At 41.9% G+C, this 19,203-nt stretch overlaps 1 protein-coding gene across 3 annotated transcripts in view; it reads left to right on the top strand.

Moving 5' to 3' along the window:
- The window catches only part of MAPK12 (mitogen-activated protein kinase 12), an 80,988-nt gene that overhangs the window by 19,732 nt on the left and 42,053 nt on the right, over positions 1 to 19,203 (top strand). For all 3 annotated transcript variants that reach the window (XM_032769370.2, XM_032769369.2, XM_075065228.1), the window contains exon 3: positions 11,650 to 11,708. In XM_032769370.2, coding sequence (XP_032625261.1) covers positions 11,650 to 11,708 — 59 coding nt within the window. The remainder of the gene's footprint in view (positions 1 to 11,649; positions 11,709 to 19,203) is intronic.

Genomic DNA, 19,203 nt, shown 5'->3' with positions numbered 1-19,203 from the left:
CTATAAAAGGCTCACTCCAGACAGGCCAAAGGGAGCCAGAGGAAAGGAGAGCTCGCGAATGTGAGGAACTGGGAGCAAGAGGCGTGCAAGAAGCTGAGAGTGAGTAGGCATACTGCTGGAGGACTGAGAAGTGCAAGCGTTATCAGACATCAGGAGGAAGGTCTGGTGGTGGAGGACAAAGAAGGTGTTGGGAGGAGGCCATGGGGAAGTAGCCTAAGGAGTTGTAGCTGTCACACAACTGTACCAGGAGGCACTCTAAACAGCTGTAATCCACAGGGCCCTGGGCTGGAACCCAGAGTAGAGGACAGGCCCAGGTTCCCCCCAAACCTCCCAACTCCTGATCAAACACAGGAGGAATTGACCTGGACTGTAGCTTCTACCAGAGGGGAAGGTCTCTGGGCTGTTTCCCAACCCACAGGGTGAATCTGTGAGGAGAGCAAATCTGCCAATAAGCACAGGACCCACCAAGGTAGAGGAGGATCTTTGTCACAATATTTACATATTGTTTGTTTATGTAAAGTTAATACATTTATTCTCACTACACTCAATTCTTCAAACAAATAATTTTTTCCCCTAGCTTTAGCTGTGGCAAAGACATGAATGTTGTCATCATAATTCAAAGACTTGACAATTTCATTCTCAATGCTCAAGAGGGACAAAGCACTGAGATGCTCTCGAGTCATGGTGGTTTGATCCTTGTTAGAAGAGAGAAGGAACGTTCTCCACTACAGTTAGTGATAATTAGTGACAAATACAGCTGTAATGTAGTTTCAACAACTGGGAAACAGTCTATCACATTGGATTCAGTGATAACTTGCTACATCCAAATAGATTTGCTTTCATCATCTTTTCTCTCTATATCTGAGAGTGATGTGAATTAAACAAATTGAAGAAATTCTTTAGTAAAATCTACTGGGAGATAGTCTGGGTACTTCTGACACCTTCACTGACTTCTGAACTTGAAATGTTAGGTGAAAAATTTGTCAGTACACTAAAGGTTTTGTCAATATTTTTGTAAGCCTTGATCCGATGTTCTAATAAACTCTTCAGTTTGTCAATGATCGTGATGATGGTGAAGGCCTCCTTGTCACTGAATGAGTGGGCAGTTGCATCATTGCATGTCTTCTGTCTTTTGCGGCGTTTGGCTGACTTATACTCATGGTTAGCAGTCCTTCCAGCCCCTGAATTTCATACTCAGCAGAACTATCCTGCATTTGTTGAAGAACAGTTCCAAGACTCCACATTTGGTTTACATCAGTGAAAGGTTAATTTCAACACTTTGCAAGCTTAGACTGCACCTGCTGAATGGCTGAAGTATATCATTCCAGACCTGACACAAAATATCAGTTTCCAAAGTGTGCATTGCCTCACTAAGGATCTTTGCATCTTTTCTGTTGCTGATTTTTGCTCTCTAGCACTTCGAGGATGTTGGAGTATCCCAGAGAAACTGCATTCACAGCTTCAGCAATGGCACTTTACCACGTCCCTGAGAGTGATTTGGGCACTGGGCATCCCTTTGGTAGTGAATCTCTGAGAATCATCCAACGACTGGTTTATGCAGAGAAAAAATTGTACAATTCTTGGACAAATCCAAAAAAAAACTGCTTCAACACAAGAATCCATGGCAGACTGGCCAGCAAGGTTGAGTGAGTGTGCAGCACATGATATGTAATCAACCAAAGCATTGCACTCTTTTATACTTGCCTGCATCCCTGAATATTTGCCAGTCATATTACTTGCATTGTCATCGCTTTGGCCAAAACAAAGCCTGATGTCAATCTCATTTTCAGTGAGGAAATCAAGTAGGTACAGGGCAAGTTTCTCCCTTATGTGGCTAGTGATGTTTATGAAGGTCATGAAACACTCAGCTGGTCTACTGGGTAGCACATAACGCAAGATGACAGCTGATCTACATGTGACACATCCGGTGTTGAGTCAATGGACACTGAAAAATATCCCACAAAAATATCCCATATCTTTGATCTCATCTACAATGACTGATAGCATATTCTTTGCCAGCGGTGTAATGAATTCATCACAAATAGTCTTTGATAAATGTATGGCCTTTTCCACGATTTGTGTGTTGATTGATGTGCTGAGCTAAGAAAGGGTCAAACTTAGCAATTAGCCCTAGAATGCCAAGGTAATTGCCATTGTGTTTTGATCCAACAGTCTCATCTGAGCCACAGAATGGCAGACCATGGTCAGCAAGAAAAACTATGGTTTCAACTACAAATCTGAGAATGTCCTTCCAATAAGCACGAGCTTCCAAAAACAGGTTTTCCATTTGGGTATCAATTCTGCCACTAACTTTCTTTTGGGCTTGGTAGCTGTTAACTAACAATGTATGCTGCTCACTCATTGCATGTTTGGTAATGTACGCAGTATTCTTCCAACCACTGAAGCCTTCACAGACCATTCCCCACTTTCTGGTATCACAAAACAGGTGGCAATAAAAACAGTACACTTTTTTCTTAGAAGGTGAATGGATGAGCCATTCTCGCTTGCCAATCTGTTTACTAGGCTTCATATTCAAACACTGATTTGGTCAGATAACTATTCTGATTGGTGTACTCTCACTTTATCAATGAAAAGTCAGCATCTAGATTCTGGCTTTTCTGTTTGGCCCTTCTGAGTCCAGTGTGCAATGAGATCTTCAGAAGTCATGTCCCACTCACCTGGATCACTGGAGAACAATATTTGTATATTACTATCACTGGGAAAGTCTTCAGAGGAGTGGGGTGAGACTGCAGGTAGAGACGTCACAGGAGGCTGCTCATTTTCATCAGGCACAGGTGCAGCAGGTTCACTTGAGGTGGTATTCACCTGGACTTCTTTACCACCAAACTTAGGAGGAAAAATAGTTAGAGAAGGAGTACCTTTCAGCACTACATCTTGTCTTTGCCATCTTTCTTTGGCCTTGTAGACAGGCCAGACTCACCCCTGTGGCACCTCCTGCTGGTCGTTCTTGGGAATTAGCTCAATCCAGCCTGGCACGTCCTCTGCAGGCTGGTGATCCACCTTTCAGCTACTGAACCCCATGTCCCTCCCAGGACCCCAGTGCCCTTTTTCTGGGTCTCCCCCTCTCAGGGAACCCCCACCCGACTATCCCCACTTTGCCTCAGTATTAGCTACTGCCCAGTCTCCATCTAGCCCCTGTTCACTGGAGCAGACTGCAGTATCAGCCACTCATCATCAGCAAAGGGGTTTGGACCTGCTGCCCTTGCCTACCCCTGGGCTGCCCCCTGCAACCCCCAGTGCCTCTTGGCCTAATGCTAGGCCGCAGCCTGGGGCTTTCCATGCAGGAGCTCTCCAGCTCTTCTGCCTTTCTACAGCCCTGCTCCACTCTAGGTACCTTGTCTACTCCCTGCAGCCAGGGCCTTCTTCCTCTACAGGCAGAGGGAGAGTGACTGGGCTCCTGGCTCACAGCCTTTTATAGGGGCCAGCTGTGGCCTGATTGGGGTGTGGCCCAGCTGTGGCCACTTCCCCAATCAGCCCAGCTTTTAGAGCTGCAGCTTTCAAGCCCAACCAGGCTGCTTTTTAAGCCCCTCAGGGCAGGAGTGGATAACCAACCCGCTACAGGCCTCCTTCAATTTCTGGCATCCTCCTTTCTTCGACATGGTTTCTATTGTCTAGCGTAGGCCTACTGTGTACAAAGTTCAATATTTCTTGGGCTCATAACCACTTCCTTAGCCCATAAAGACAAAATCACAACCACTATAAATTGAATTCCCAATCTTTATGGGTTAATTTGTACAACGCAATATCTAACGAGACAAAAAAATTCCGAGGGTCCCGCTACCATCGCTCAGCTATTACTTCAGTATGGAATGGAGGGCCTACATTAGGGCCTAAAAATAGAAGGGCCTAAGGTTATAGCCTTATTAGCCTATGGGTTAATCCAGCCTTGGCTCCACATGGTTGTCTGCCTCCACCTCTTCGTCAATGATTTCATCCTCTGGGTTAGGTCCACTTTCTGCTGATTCCATCCCCGATGAAGTGTCCAAAGGGCTCTTGGCAGTGGAGGTGGGATCGCCACCAAGGATAGCATCCAGCTCCCTGTAAAAATGGCAGGTCTGAGGCTCAGCACCGGAGCAATGGTTTTCCTCCCTTGCCTTGTAGTATGCATACCTTATGTCCTGATCATAGCCCTTTTCGCACAAGCCTCAAGAAGTCTGCCTGTAGGTACAGAAATTCCTATGGCTGGAGTGCAGCTGGGACTGCACACCTTCCTCTCCCCAAATACTGAGCAGATCCAGCAGCTCTGCATTGGTTCAAGCAGGATAGCATTTGCTGCTTGGAGCCACCATGCTCAGCTGGGAAGACTCGATGTGAGCTCTCCATGTCGTGCAAACAGGAAGTAGAATTTCAAAAATTCCCAGGGCTTTAAAGGAGGAGGGGCGGATGGTTGCTTACTTGGCTGCAGGGCAGCGGAGTTGGAACTCCTGACGAGAGCGGTCAGGAGGGGCGTTGTGGAACACCCTCAATTAAAGCGATAAAATCAAGTGCAGTGTTTACATTGGCACTTTGGCAACAAAACTTTTTCATAAAAAGCTCTATGACTCATGGAGTTTTTATTTTGTCACTGAAACTGAGTTTAGTTGCCAAAAGTGGCCTTGCAGTGTGTTCACTTCTACTGTTTCGTTGTCAAAGCTGCAGTGTAAACAAGCCCTAACTTTTACTTCAAGTTCATAGAGCATACTTTCAATATAAATATATTCGTCCTTAAATATTACCCATACATACAATGATTATGAATCTTGACCAGTTATAGGCTTTCTGTAGATACCTTACGTGTTACTCTTTAAGGATATACATCCTGTATGATGTTTAGTGTGGTCAGTTTGTCAGGTGTGTGGTGAGAGTTGTTTGCAAAGAATAGGGAACCCTTTGCCAAGGGGTCTCTGTGTCACAGTGGTATGTAAAGAAATCCATCTTTTTGTTTGCCAGGAATCAATTCTTTTAACAACTTAGCGTTGACTGTTTTGTCTTCTCTATCCCTAGACCTTCTTTCAGAATGTGTTCTTCTGGAAATATTCTTAAACATGGTGTCGCAAGCTGCTAATAACAATTCCTGACAGCAATTGAATTTTATTGCTATTATCTTTGTTACCTTGCACTCCAGATTTTCAAGAGCAGTTACACTACTACTTTATCCTCAAAGTAGCTCCTCCTACTCTACTGGAGAAGGAGAAAGGGGTTAGGGAAGGCTACACAAGACACTAACATTGAACAAGAAAATCTGAGTTTGATTTTTTTTCCCCATACCATTCACTCCACTTTGGATTTGTCTATAAAGGGACGGTGGAGGGACTTGGACTGAGTTTACAAGGAACCAATGAACACAGGATAAAATAATCACTGAGATGACCATGGGTTGATGGCGTACACACCTCATTGTGCTATTCCATGCCAGAAATCTCATTTTAAAAACTGATTAATAAAAGTGAGACACTGGAGAAGAGCATCACCGCTAGCGTCTCCCATAGACATAGACCTTTGCCAGTGGTGTCTCACAGTAGCATTCCTTGTCCACAGAACTTGCATCTCTAATAATAGCAAGTGTACTGTGTTGTAGGAGCAACAGTGATCTGTATGCTCTGTATAACCTGTATGTTCAAAAGGTCTGTTACACCTCTCCCCCCGCTTTTTTGTCTCCTCTCCCACTTTGAATACCTGTGAAGTGACTTTCCCCCTCCTGCTCCCTCCAGGAATGCTTGTGGGATGAATGAGCTGCTTGAGCAGCTGGAAAATCAGAAGAGCACCCAGGTAGACAAGGTGTCTGGGACTCTGATTAGGCAGTGATCACACACCCAATGCATGGACACTGCCCGAGGTGGAGTGTGACCAACCAGATGCGGCCAAGTCATCTCTAGTCGCAGGCTATGAGGAGCAGGTCCATAAAAGGGGAAGAGGCCATGTGTTCGAGAGTGCTCTCACAAGATTGTACCTCCCGTGAAGGCCCTTCACCACCTGACTAGTGGTTTGTCATGTTGCATTTCATCGACACTTACCTTCATCACACCATCCATCACTGCGCTGTAGGATACTTACCCTGAAGGATCCCAACATCTCCAGTGCCATGCCTGTCCTGGGAGCGTGAGTATGCGAGAGTGAGTGTAGCCCCACCCCCTTTCTTTTGAGCTTTGCTATCAGTATAATAAACATGTTGCTTTCTGCCAAACTCTGGTGGGACATTAGTCCTCCCTAAGCTTACTCACTGGCCCAATTTTGGGTAACACACTGGTGAAGACAACGAGGAGTCCTTGTGGCACATTAGAGACTAACAAATTTATTTGGGCATAAGCTTTCGTGGGCTAGAACCCACTTTATTGGAAGCAATCAAAATAGAATTGAAGAATGTTTTTTCATAGATTCAAAGAGCAGAAGGGACCATTGTGATCATCTAGTCTGACCTGTTTAACACAGGCTATAGAACTACTTCTTTTGAACTAGAGCATATATTTAAAAACAATCTCGATTTTAAAAATTCTCAGTGATGGAGACTCCACCATAACCCTTGGTAAATTGTTCCAGTGGTTAAACAGTTACTCCTGATTTCCAGTCTAAATTTGTCTAGCTTCAACTTCCAGCCATTGGATTTTGTTATACCTTGTCTGCTAGATTGAAGAGCCCATTATGAAATATTTGTTCCCCATGTAAGTACTTAAAGATTGTGATCAAGTCACCCTTTAACCGTCTCTTTCTTAAGTTAAATATATTGAGCCCCCCAAGTCTGTCATTATAAGGCATATGTTCTAATCCTGTAATCATTCTTTTGGCTCTTCTCTGAGCCCTCTTCAGTTTATTAACATCCTTCTTGAATTGAGAATACCAGAACTGGACACAGTATTTCAGCAGGGTTGCACCAGTGCCAAAGAAAGAGGTAAAATAACCTCTGTGCTCCTACTTGAGATTCTCCTGTTTATTCATCCAAAGATAGCATTAGCCCTTTTGGCTACAGCTTTGTACTAGGAACTCATGTTCAGCTGATTATCCACCATGATCCCAAATCTTTTTCAGTCACTGCTTCCCAGTAAGGGCACTGGAACCTTTGTAGAAGTGCAGGCGGGATGCAGGGTCACATACCCGCAAAGATTTGGTGCTTGGCTTGTACTAAGCAGGCTCAGATGGACTGAGCATGCTCAGTAATATCTGCTGAAACCACTGCCCTCACTGGGCAGGCATGGGTCGCCTCTGGGAGACCAAACTCATGTGGGGTTTTTTTTTGTTAAAAAGTGGGGTGTGTGGCCTTCCACTTTTAAAAGTGTGGGGGCGCGTTGCCCACTGCTCCGTTTCCCGGTTCCAGTGCCATTGCTTTCCAGAACAGAGTCCTCCATCTTCTAAGCGTGGCCTACATTCTTCTCTCCTAGATGTATACATTACATGTAGCTGTATTAAAACACGTTATTTGCTTCTGCCCAGCTTATTGAGTCTTGCAGATCACTCTGTATCAGTGACCTAGCTTTTATATCATTGTTGATAACTTCAAGATATTTTCTGTTTTATTTTATACATACCAAGTTATAAAAGAAATAAGCCCATGTGTTACACCAATAAAAACTAACAGGATCTTATTAAAGGGGACAAGACATTTGTCACATTTATTGTAAATACCATAATAAAATAAAAGAACAGCAAACAATGTCATTTGGCTACTTATTCCTATGATACTTATATATATGTCCATTCACACAATCATTCATACAAGTTCTGTATAGATATTATAGTTACCAGCCTAAAGTTGCTGTTGACAGAATGACTGGCAGGTACCTGTACACAAGAGTGGAGCCGAGTCCGGGTCAGGTGCACCTATGCTCCTGGAGGTGGCAGCAGAACCATAGACTCAAAGTCCTTAGTCTCTCAGAGTCCAGTTTTATAGGGTTTTCCCTATGTTAGTTCATGGGAGTTGTTTCATTCTGCTGTTTGCTAGATCAATCAGCAGGTTGGCTGGCCTCCATTCTGTTCAGATTGTTTTGTTAGGTGCTCTGGGGTGGATGTCCAGGTTCGCCTTCCTGTGGTGGGTCATTCTTGTTGATTCCACTTGACACCTTCTTCAGCCGACACTGAATTTTTCAGGCTGGTAACTCCCTAACCATTCATTCATCGTTTAAACTAGGCACTCATTCACATACACTCTTTATCTTAATCCCATCTATTTCACTGTCTCTTTAACTTTCGGGTATTACCAATTTATGTGAGACTCCCTGTCTTTTATCATTCAAAAATAAAGTGAGATGAAAACTTATAGAGGGTGGGGTTCTCTATCTATGTACTATAATAGCTACTGTTTTGGCTCACAGCGGCCGTTACAAAATAAAGTAGCGACTACAAAGTGTCACTTAGAGAAGGGGCACTTAGAGTCAATTAACGTTTAAAAAGTTTTATACAAAGTATTTCTTTGAGCAGGCTTCACCCAGACACAGCTGGTGGCTTTCAGGTTAGAGGCTAAATCTCAGGAATCACGTTTATTTCTAATATAAACTTTTAGTTATAGAGTATAATTAACAATAAATCATTTTTATATAAATCATGTTTAATATAAACCTTCTTTAATATCCCTACACATGTATCATTTGTGCTTTACTATCCAAACTGGTCTTTATGTCAGCTGTTATGTTTAAGTACCTTATATTTAACAGAGGGATGGCATTCCATGGTAGCAAATGTTTTTGCAGGGTATCATGGAGAAGAATATTTCCAACCTACTATCCAGTCATTTTTTTTACATTTGCATTAATCACTGAAATTACATCTTCCTTAGAGTATTTATTTTATTTTGTATCCTCTTATTTGTAATGTATCTGTAGTAAGCTGTGGCATAAATGAAATATTAATAACTATATTCTAGTTTGGGAAAAACACTCTGAAACGTAGCTATTAAATAAAGGTCACTGATGAGAAGGAAACAGAGTTCTCTCTTTGATATTTATAAATGATTAATTATTTTTAGTCTGACTTGTCCATGTCAGTTTCAATGATGTTGCTTTAGAAAATCCATTATGAAAAAAAAGAAACTAGTTTATCAAATCAAATGGGTATGACTAAGAGGGATTACCATCCACTGCATGTTTATAAAAAATATTCTGTGTTCAGTTCCTATTTTGCTCTCTACATTGGTCTTTTGAAATTTCCTTCAAGATGTTTAGAATGGAGTTGCTGCTCTTTCCCTGGTCTTTCTTCAAGTCAGAGGATTTGCAACAACAAAGACAGATGACAAGCTTGTCTCAATGAGTTTGCCAGTTTACCTGAAAAGTATGAGCTCAGTTCTTTGCCTCTCAGGACAAATCATGCTGTTAACTAACAGGATAGTCCAAGTAGCTAATATACTCCCACTGACTTTAATGGGAGATAAAGGGGAATTTTAATGAGCTTTACTAATTTCTTTGATTTTTGGCTGGTATTTTCTGTTGAAGCACCTTTTCCAGCTTCTCATGTTTCACAAGAACAGGAGCATAATACAGGTTCCCATGCTTTGTTTGCCTTAATAATACTGGTTGCAAATCCATGTGGTGCAGCATCCATACATTGCCTCATCTTCTGTGATATCAATTACTTTTCCTGCTGAAGCCTGCTGTCACGATCATGTAGCTTACTATCTAAGATAGACAAGACATAGAGCAACAGTTCAGGTAAATAAGGACACACAAAACTTTTTGATTAGAGGACAAGGAACTCTTCACAGGAAGTAGTGGGTTTTAATGGGAAGAGAAGGCACTTGATGGACCAGGTTGAAGTTCAAATACTAACTTTCCATTTCTAATGACACACTCTTCAAATGCTATCTATATATATTTTAAAAGTTTTTGAAATGTAGATTCAGCAAGGTGCAGCTTTAGAAAAGTGTACATGCACAGTTTTAACTAGCCATTAGAATTCCATGATTCAGCTTTGGTGTCACTTTCTGTGTCACGATTGAAAAGTTTCTATGGTGGATAGTTATAAAATTCTGCTATAGAAATCTGAAAAATAAAATATTTAAAGCATGGTTTTGAATACATACATCCTCTTTTACTTTATTTTTGATGGTCTAGTAATGGGTCTTACTTAGTGGGGTGATTCTTTCATTTTTGTATTGTTCTTTGAATGGCTTCAAAAAGACTATATTACAAACTCCAGGAAAATGATTTGCTTAGTAGAGCTTCCAAAGATTCAGCCTGGATGCAGAGATAAAGCTTTTGTATCTGGGTATTTTATACTCCTCTACCCTGATATAACGCTGTCCTCGGGAGCCAAAAAATCGTACCGCATTATAGGTGAAACCACGTTATATCAAACTTATTTTGATCCGCCGGAGTGTGCAGTCCCCCTGCCCCACACACACACACTCCCCAGAGCACTGCTTTACTGTGTTATATCCGAATTCGTGTTATATCAGGTCACGTTATATCATGGCAGAGGTTTATGTAGGCGTTTATACTGCACTCATCACCACAGTATTTTGATTATATCTAGGCTAACTTTAAGAACTCCTCCTGTAAACTTTTGAAATAATGGAAAAGGCGAAAGTTTGTGTGTAAGGGATTTTTGAAGGGGTGATAAGACTTTTTATCTTTAAAGATTTAAGTGAAACAAATCCTATTCTTTATCTTTATTTATTTCATCCCTTTTTTGCTTCACTTCCTGTTTTGTTTTGTTTTTTAAAGATCTTTGGTAATACCTCTTAAGTACTGGAAGGAAAGAGGCAATTTGGCATTTCTCAAAGCAGGTTTTAAAATAGTTTCTAATGTTGATTGTTAATTTCATGGTAATGCTACAAAGCATGATAAGCTGTTAGACCTGATTATTGTATTTTTCCAATATTTAATTTATTGATGGTTAATTTACTTGGGTGGAGTATTGGCAGTGACTGTAAGTATATCCAGCCAACTGGTCTCATTCCATTGATGGATTTACTAGTGGAAAATCAGGGAAAGACATGTTTATTTTATACATTTTATTACAGTTTTGTTGAGACACACAGAGTATTGTTAAGGAGAATCCAAGATATAGAGCTAGCTGTTAAATTCTCAGTTGCATTCTTGATGACTTATGGTCACTTAAGGCCAATTAGCCCTTTTCATAGGAATAAACAAGTTTAGTCCCAGGGTCCTGACCAAATTCCATTCTGGGAATTATATTCTGCCTACCAAAATTCCACTGCAGATGAATTTGGAAAATTCATTTTATTTGCTATCCTAAATTGTTTAGTGTTACTATGCATTGACCCACAGTTGGCTCACTTTTCCCTAGGATGGTTGAATAACAATGATGGACTATTCCTGTGTGTACAGTGTGGTAAAGTTTTTGTTTGTTTGTAAAACACTTTGGAATCCTTCAGGATGAGAGGTTTTATCGGCTGTTTTATATAATTATCACTCAACCTTGCTTATTTATAAAAAACTGTACGTTTAAAGCTTGTTTATCCTTAGGTCAAGCAGACCTAGTGATGGAGGTGAAAACTGATGGATAATGGGTGACAGACTTTCTTTACACTAGCAATTGTGTGTTTTGCTATAGGCAAGCTACTTCTCATCTTTATGTTTGTCACTAATGTCTCATTTTGGTAATGTTCTCCACTATATTTCTTCATTTATTATGTGGCTTGATGATTTTGTGTTGATGAAGTCTTAATCCATATATTTCTGTTTTTTCTCTCTCCTGTTTTAGGTTATTGGAATATTGGATGTGTTCACACCAGATGTAACACTGGAAAAATTTAATGATTTGTAAGTTTTTGATTCTATGGGAAATTGTAGGCATTAGATTATGGTTATTTCTGAATTTCACTTTAATATAGTATTATGTGCATGCCTATAAAATTTCAAAGGCTTGTAAGAGAGTTAGGTGCCTGCCTACTTGCCATTGAAACTCCATGGGAATTGGTACATCCCTCCCGTAGGCACCTTTGAAAATCCTAGGCTTAATGTATTGATTTCATATCCGTGAAACAAAGGACCAAATTCTGATCTCATTTAAATTGTTGTACATCTAGAGTAAACCTATTACCTTCAGTAGATTGTAGTATGTTTCCTCTATTAAACCTGGGATCAGAATCGGATCCAGAATGTCTTGAAATCACTCGTCTGGTAATACAAATCTATCCCATGTTGTTTAAAAATACAAAGTTAAAAATAAAGTAGAAAACGAAACACAAAAATTGGATTAAGCCCAAACATGTGGACTACTCAAGGGTTCCTTTGAGGCAGAGACCTTACAGTCTAATATGCCTAGCAGGCTGGGTAAAACATCACCCAGGAGTTTTGAGGGTGCATGAGGCAGATAAAGGCTTCTTTTCATGACTAGAAGTGCAGCAGTCTGCTGCAAATGTGTTGTAAGCAAGTACAAATGTGTTTACAGTTAAAACAGAAATGAGGGGAAGCTTTTGTGCATTAAAGGTCAGATGAGTCATTCAAGGGGAGATTTGATTGTTTACATTTTGCTAACTAGTCATGTGGGAGCTTGTTTGGTCTGTGATATGAATTTGATCTTACTATAATGCAGCTGCCTCGTGGCTAGAAACAGCAGTGCTGGGTCAGACAGTTCCACCACTGCCAGTCCCCTGGGGCGTTATTTCTGTGTGAATCCTTTAGGAATTGGAAGGAGCATATGCTGATGTGGCTTCTACCTCTATTTTTTAGAGGGAAGCATACACTTAGGTCTACCATCAGCATCAATCTGCCAGACAATGTGGAAAAGGTATTGGAGCTAAAGCCCACCCCTTCTGAGATCCCATGTGCTCTCCCAGGTGGCACCTGACCATTTCCCCCACATACCCACACCTCCCAGCCCTTTACTTCAAGAAGTGTGAATATAGGACCCTGATCCTACAAAGATTCATGCTTAAGTTGAACTTTCTGCACTGTGAGTAGTTGTGTTGCTTTATTAGGGCTACCCATGGAACATACAGTTAACTTTATCATAGAATCGTAGGACTGGAAAGAACCTTGAGAGGTCATCTAGTCCAGTCCCCTGCACACATGGCAGGACTAAGTATTATCTCTAGACCATCCCTGACAGGTGTTTGTCTAACCTGCTCTTAAAAAATCTCCACTGATGGAGATTCCACAATCTCCCTGGGCAATTTATTCCAGTGTTTAACCACCCTGACAGTTAGGACGTTTTTCCTAATATCCAACCTAAACCACTCTTGCTGCAGTTTAAGCCCGCTGTTTCTTGTCTTCTCCTCAGAGGTTAAGGAGAATAATTTCCCCCCTGCTCCTTATAACACCTTTGATGTACTTGAAAACTGTTATCATGCCCCCTCTCAATCTTCTCTTCTCCAAACTAAACAAACCCACTTTTTTCAATCTTCCCTCAGAGGTCATATTTTCTAAACCTTTAATAATTTTTGTCACTCTTCTCTGAACTTTCTCCAATTTGTCCACATCTTTCCTGAAATGTGGTGTCCAGAATTGGACACACTAATCCAGTTGAAGCCTAATCAGGGTGGAGAAGAGCAGAAGAATTGCTTCTTGTATCTTGCTTACAACACTCCTGCTAATATATCCCAGAATGATAATCGCTTTTTTTGCAACAGTGTTGCACTGTTCACTCACATTTCGTTTGTGATTCACTATGACTCCCAGATCCCTCTCTGCAGTACTCCTTCTCAGGCAGTCATCTCCCATCTAGTATGTGTGCAACTGATTGTTCCTTCCTCAGTGGAGTACTTTGCATTTGTCATTATTGAAATTCATCCTATTTTCTTCAGACCATTTCTTCAGTTTGTCCCGATCATTTGGAATTTTAATTCTGTCCTCCAAAGCACTTTCAACCCCTCCCAACTTGGTATAGCTACAAACTTTATAAATGTACACTCTCTGCCATTATCTAAATCATTGATGAAGATATTGGACAGACTAGACCCCACTCGTTACGCCCTTCCAGCTTGACTGTGAACCACTGATAACTACTCTTTGGGAATGGCATGCATCCGACGAAGTGGGTATTCACCCACGAAAGCTCATGCTCCAAAACTTCTGTTAGTCTATAAGGTGCCACAGGACTCTTTGCTGCTTTCTCTGGGAATGGTTTTCCAACCAGTTATGCACTCACCTTACAGTAGCTCCACTAAATTGTATTTCCCTAGGTTTTGTTATTAGCAGATGTCATTGAGAGATCAAAACCTTTACTAAAGTCAAGATATACCACATCTACCACTTCCCCCCTCATAACATGATAGTTAGGTTATGTTCTATTTCCTGTAAAGGGTTAAAGAAGCTCAGTTAACCCTGGCTACATCTACAAGAGACCAATAGGGGACAAAGATACTTTCAAATCTGGTGGAGGAAGTGCTTCGTTGTGCTTTTTGATTGTTCGATGTTCGCTCTTGGGACTAAGAGGACCAGATCGAGATGGACAGATGTAATCCATGCTCTCAATCTTTCTGAATCAGTCCTTCATGTTTCAAAATTAAGTAATAGCAGGCAAGGCGGATTAGTCGTATGTTTGTTTTCTCAACTTGTGAATGTTCTTTTGCTGGAAGGATTTTACCTCTGTTTGCTGAACTTTGATCTAAGGCTCGGGGGTGGGGTCCTCTGATCTATATGAATCTGAGTACCCTGTAAAGCGTATTTTCCATCTGATTTTTACAGAGATATTTTTTTACTTTTTTCTTTCTTTAATAAGCCTTTCTTTAAGAATCTGATTGATTTCCTTGTTTTAAGATCAAGGGGAATGGGTCTGAACTCACCAGTGTGGGGGAAGGAGAGGGGGTGTAATTCCTGCTTGTTTTAAGATCCAAGGAGTTTGGATCGGTGTGAAACCTCTCAAGGGAACCCAGGGAGAGGAAAGTCTGAGGGGAAAGGAGGGGGGATGGTTAATTTCTCCTTGTTTTAAAATCCAAGGGGTTTGGATCTATGTTCCCCAGGGAAGGTTTTGGGGGAACAGAAAGTGTGCCAGACACTAAATTCTGGCCGGTGGCAGTGTTACCAGATCTAAGCTAGTAATTAAGCTTAGAAGGGTCCATGCAGGTCCCCCACATCTGTATCCTAAAGTTCAGAGTGGGGAAAAAACCTTGACACTCCCCTATCTACAAAGCTTGTTACCCTGTCAGAGAAAGCTGGTTTGACATGTTTTGTTCTTGACAAATCCATGTTGATTGTAACTTATCACCTCATTATCTTCTAGGTGTCTGCAAATTGATTGCTTAATTATTTGCTCCATTATCTTTCCAGGTACTGAAGTTAAGGGGAATTACAGATCAGTCAATTTATTTCCCTTTTTATAGATGGGCACTATATTGCCCTTGTCCATTTCTCTGGAATCTCTCCCGTCTTCCATGACTTTTTGAAGATAATCGCTAATGGCTCAGATATTTCCTCAGTCAGCAAACTGAGTATTCTAGGATGTATTTCATCAGGCCCCAGTGACCTGAAGACATCTAACTTGTCTAAGTAACTTTTAACTTGTTCTTTCCCTATTTTAGCCTCTAATCCTACCTCATTTTCACTGGCATTCACTACATTAGACAGTCAATTATTACTAATTTTTTTGGTGAAAACTGAAACAAAAAAGTCATTTCATACTTCTGCCATTTCCACATTTGCTGTTATTATTTTTTCCCCCTCATTGAGTCATGGGCCTACCCTGTCCTTGGCCTTCCTCTTGCTTCTAAGGTATTTATAGAATGTTTTCTTGTTACCCTCTATGTCTTTAGCTAGTTTAATCTCATTTCATGCCTTGGCCTTTCTAATTTTGTCCATACATATCTGTGTTATTTGTTTATATTCATCCTTTGTAATTTGATCTCGTTTTCACTTTTTGTAGGACTTCTTTGAGTTTAAGATCATTGAAGATCTCTTGATTAAGCCAGGGTGGTCTATTGCAGGGATCAGCAAACTTTGGTACGCGGCTCGCCAGGGTAAGCACCCTGGCGGGCCTGGGCTGGTTGTTTACCTGCTGTGTCCGCAGGTTCGGCTGATCACGGCTCCCACTGGCCACGGTTCGCCGTCCCAGGCCAATGGGGGCTGCAGGAAGTGGTGCAGGCCGAGGGATGTGCTGGCTGCCGCTTCCCCTCGCCCCCATTGGCCTGGAACGGCCAGTGGGAGCCGCAATCGGCCCAACCTGCAGACACGGCAAGTAAACAAACTAGCCCGGCCTGCGAGGGTGCTTACCCTGTCCCTGGCAAGCTGCGTGCCAAAGGTTGCCGATCCCTGACCTATTGCCATACTTCCTATCTTTCCTATACAGTGGGATGGTTTGCTCTTCTGCCCTTAATAATGTCTCTGAAAAACTGCCAACTCTTTTGAACTGTTCTTCCCCTTAGACTTACTTCCCATGGGATCTTACCTACCAACTCCCTGAGTTTGCTAAAGTCTGCCTTCTTGAAATCCTTTATCTTTATTGTGCTGTTTTCCTTCCTACCATTCCTTCCAATCATGAGCTCTACCATTTCATGGCCACTTTTACCTAAGCTGTCTTCCACTTTAAAATTTTCAACTAGTTCCTCCCTATTTGTCAAAATCAAATCTAGAACAGCCTCTCTCCTAGTAGCTTTCTCCACCTTCTGAACTAAAATATTGTCTCCAATACATTCCAAGAACTTGTTGGATAATCTGTGACCCACTGTATTTTCTGAACAGATGTCTGTAAGTTGAAGTACCCCATCACTACCAAGTCCTATGCTTTGGATGATTTTGTTAGTTGTTTAAAAAAAAGCCTCATCCACCTCTTCTTCCATAAGTCTTTGCAGGATCAGAGCCTAGGTCTGTAGTTGCTTCCTGGAACAAGTATGGAGGGGAGGGCGAGAATGAGGGACTTTGCACTGTCTCTTGCCTGCTCTTTACCCCTGAGGGAATTCTGCATCAAAAAAAAATAAAAAAAGTTCTGTGCACAATATTTTAAAATTCTGCTCATTTTATTTGTCAAAAAATAAATGTGGAGGCTCCAGCATGGCAGTGGGGAGCACAGGCCGCTGACTGCACAGAGGTGGGAGATTACTCTGCTTTCCCCGCTTCTCCCCAGGACATAGACTCAGCGGTGAGGCTGCACCTGACCCTCACACAGTGAAAGGGCCAGGCCTGCCCCAGAAATGCCCTGGGCCCCTGCCCCTCCAAACCAGGCACACCAGATGTGGGCATGCAGGCTCAGCCTGTCAGGATCTAAGTGTGGAGGGGCTTAGTGTGGGGGAATCCAGGTACAGAGTGAGAGGGTTCTGTATTGGGCAGTTTGCGAGTGGGTGGCTCAGTGACGGTCTGGGTGTGTGTGTGGGAAATCTGGATGCACAGGGGCTCCGTAGGGGTGTGGAGGGGTTCTGGGTACTGGGGGGTGAAGCTTGGTAGGAGGTGGTCGGGGTGCAGGGGTGGGGGTCTGGATGCAGGGGGTGGGGTTCAGCAGGGGATCCAGAGGGCTTGGTGATAGGGTTTGGGTGCAGAAAGTGAGGCTCATCGATGGGGGTGTCTGAGTATAGGGGTCCAGATACACTGGGGTTGGGTGTGTGAGGGATGGGTCTGACCTGGCCCTGGCTCCTGGTGGGTCTCATCTGGCACCAGCTGGGGTGTCCCCAGACACCCCATCCCCCCAGTGATTTCTCTCTCCAATGACTGCTCTTGGCACCTGAAATGACACACCTGCGCTGCTGGGAAGGGGCACATAACTACCCTTGCTGCTTCCCTGTCAGAAAGTAATTTTTCTGTGGGGAAGCAAAGAAATGTGTGACGGATATGAATTCTGCACACGTGCACTGGTGTGGAATTCCCCTAGGAATAGCTCTTTTATCTGCACAGTGGGAACTGTAATGTAGTCTGTGGGGTCACTATTTTTCATGCTGTCAAGTGCTTCTTTATAGCCTTCTATTTGTAGGGATTAGGCTGGAATTCTTAAAGGAACTTAAGGAAGTTAGGTGCCCAACTCTCCTTGAAATTAATTGAGGGTTTTGCACCTAATGCCATCAGACTCCTTTAAGAACTCCAGTTTTGGAATTAACTATGAGCTTTGTATCTAATCCAAATAAGCCCAGCATGCCTTTAAAGAAATAGAAAGTAAAATGAAAACTCAGTCTGAATTGTATCAATGGTGAATTAATATTAAAATCAACCTTTGTGCGTATTAGTACTCAAATAATAGCTGTGTTTATAAAATTGCTGTCAGTAAAATAAAGTTCTCTGCTACTCAGTGAATTTGAACTGGTATGTCTAGATCAGAACTTATCTCCTAATATTCAGCTACACTTTTGGAAGTAAAAACATTTAGCAGATAACTATGCAACTGAAGTAAAATACTTTCCTTGATTAATTTCCCTTTCTTCCTTGATGAATGTTATTCCAACAAGCTCCTGGGACCTTGGATTTATAACCAAGTGGTGAATTTTGAGAACATACAGGAATCTCTAGGATAACATAGAGATAGATCACACAGCCTTAGTTGGGCTGGATTTCTGCCAAAAATGGGCTGGACCGAGTGTCTCAGTTTAGCTATGTCCAGATAACCAGCTATGTCTTGTCTTCTCTTGACTGACCCAATCCTGAAACATGCTGCTTGTGCAGGGCCTTGGAAGAATGAAGCCTATTTATTTATGTAGATTTTAGTGTTCTTCATATTCTAGAGGCATGTTTAAAACAATGTTGAGGTTTTGTTCTGGAATCTTACACTGCAGCTAATTCCTTACTGGCTATAACTTGAGACTGCATTGTAATTTGTTTCCTGCTCCAATAATATCCAGAAACACTGGATATTCAAACTTTCTGTTTTATTGTACCACACCTGTGTGTTTCTCCTGAAAGATTGTTCTTTATCCTGATTCTTAAAAATTCAGAAACATCAAATTGTATGTAGTGTCCCCTATCCACCTGGTTACCGCCTTTAGCGCCAATCTCCTTATGGGTTTTGATAGACAGGCCAGGGTTCTTTTGGATCCTGCCATACATTCAGCAGGGTGTAACTTCTTTTTCTTCCCATATGAATTTATTTGGTGGTGCCTCCACTCCCTTGCTCCTTCCTGGCAGGGTCACCAGGGCAGCTTGGGAGGAACATTCTAATCACTGGGTAACCATCACTTAGTTGCCAGATAGTTGGAGACTTCCATGAAATAACACAAATATATTCAATATATTTAATACAGTAATTATATTAAACAGAAGATAAATATATTAGGGTAAAATACTATTCTCAGGATCACGAGGGCCCCTGCAATACCCGTGAATTTCCCCAGTCATGTGACCTGATATAGCAAATGTAAAATTAATGTCCTGTTTGTGTGCATACTTTGTGGGGGCTTTTGAT

The sequence above is a fragment of the Chelonoidis abingdonii genome, chromosome 1 (genome assembly GCF_003597395.2).
Source record: "Chelonoidis abingdonii isolate Lonesome George chromosome 1, CheloAbing_2.0, whole genome shotgun sequence".
Taxonomy (NCBI): domain Eukaryota; kingdom Metazoa; phylum Chordata; order Testudines; family Testudinidae; genus Chelonoidis; species Chelonoidis abingdonii.
This window is presented reverse-complemented; position numbering and strand designations above follow the sequence as displayed.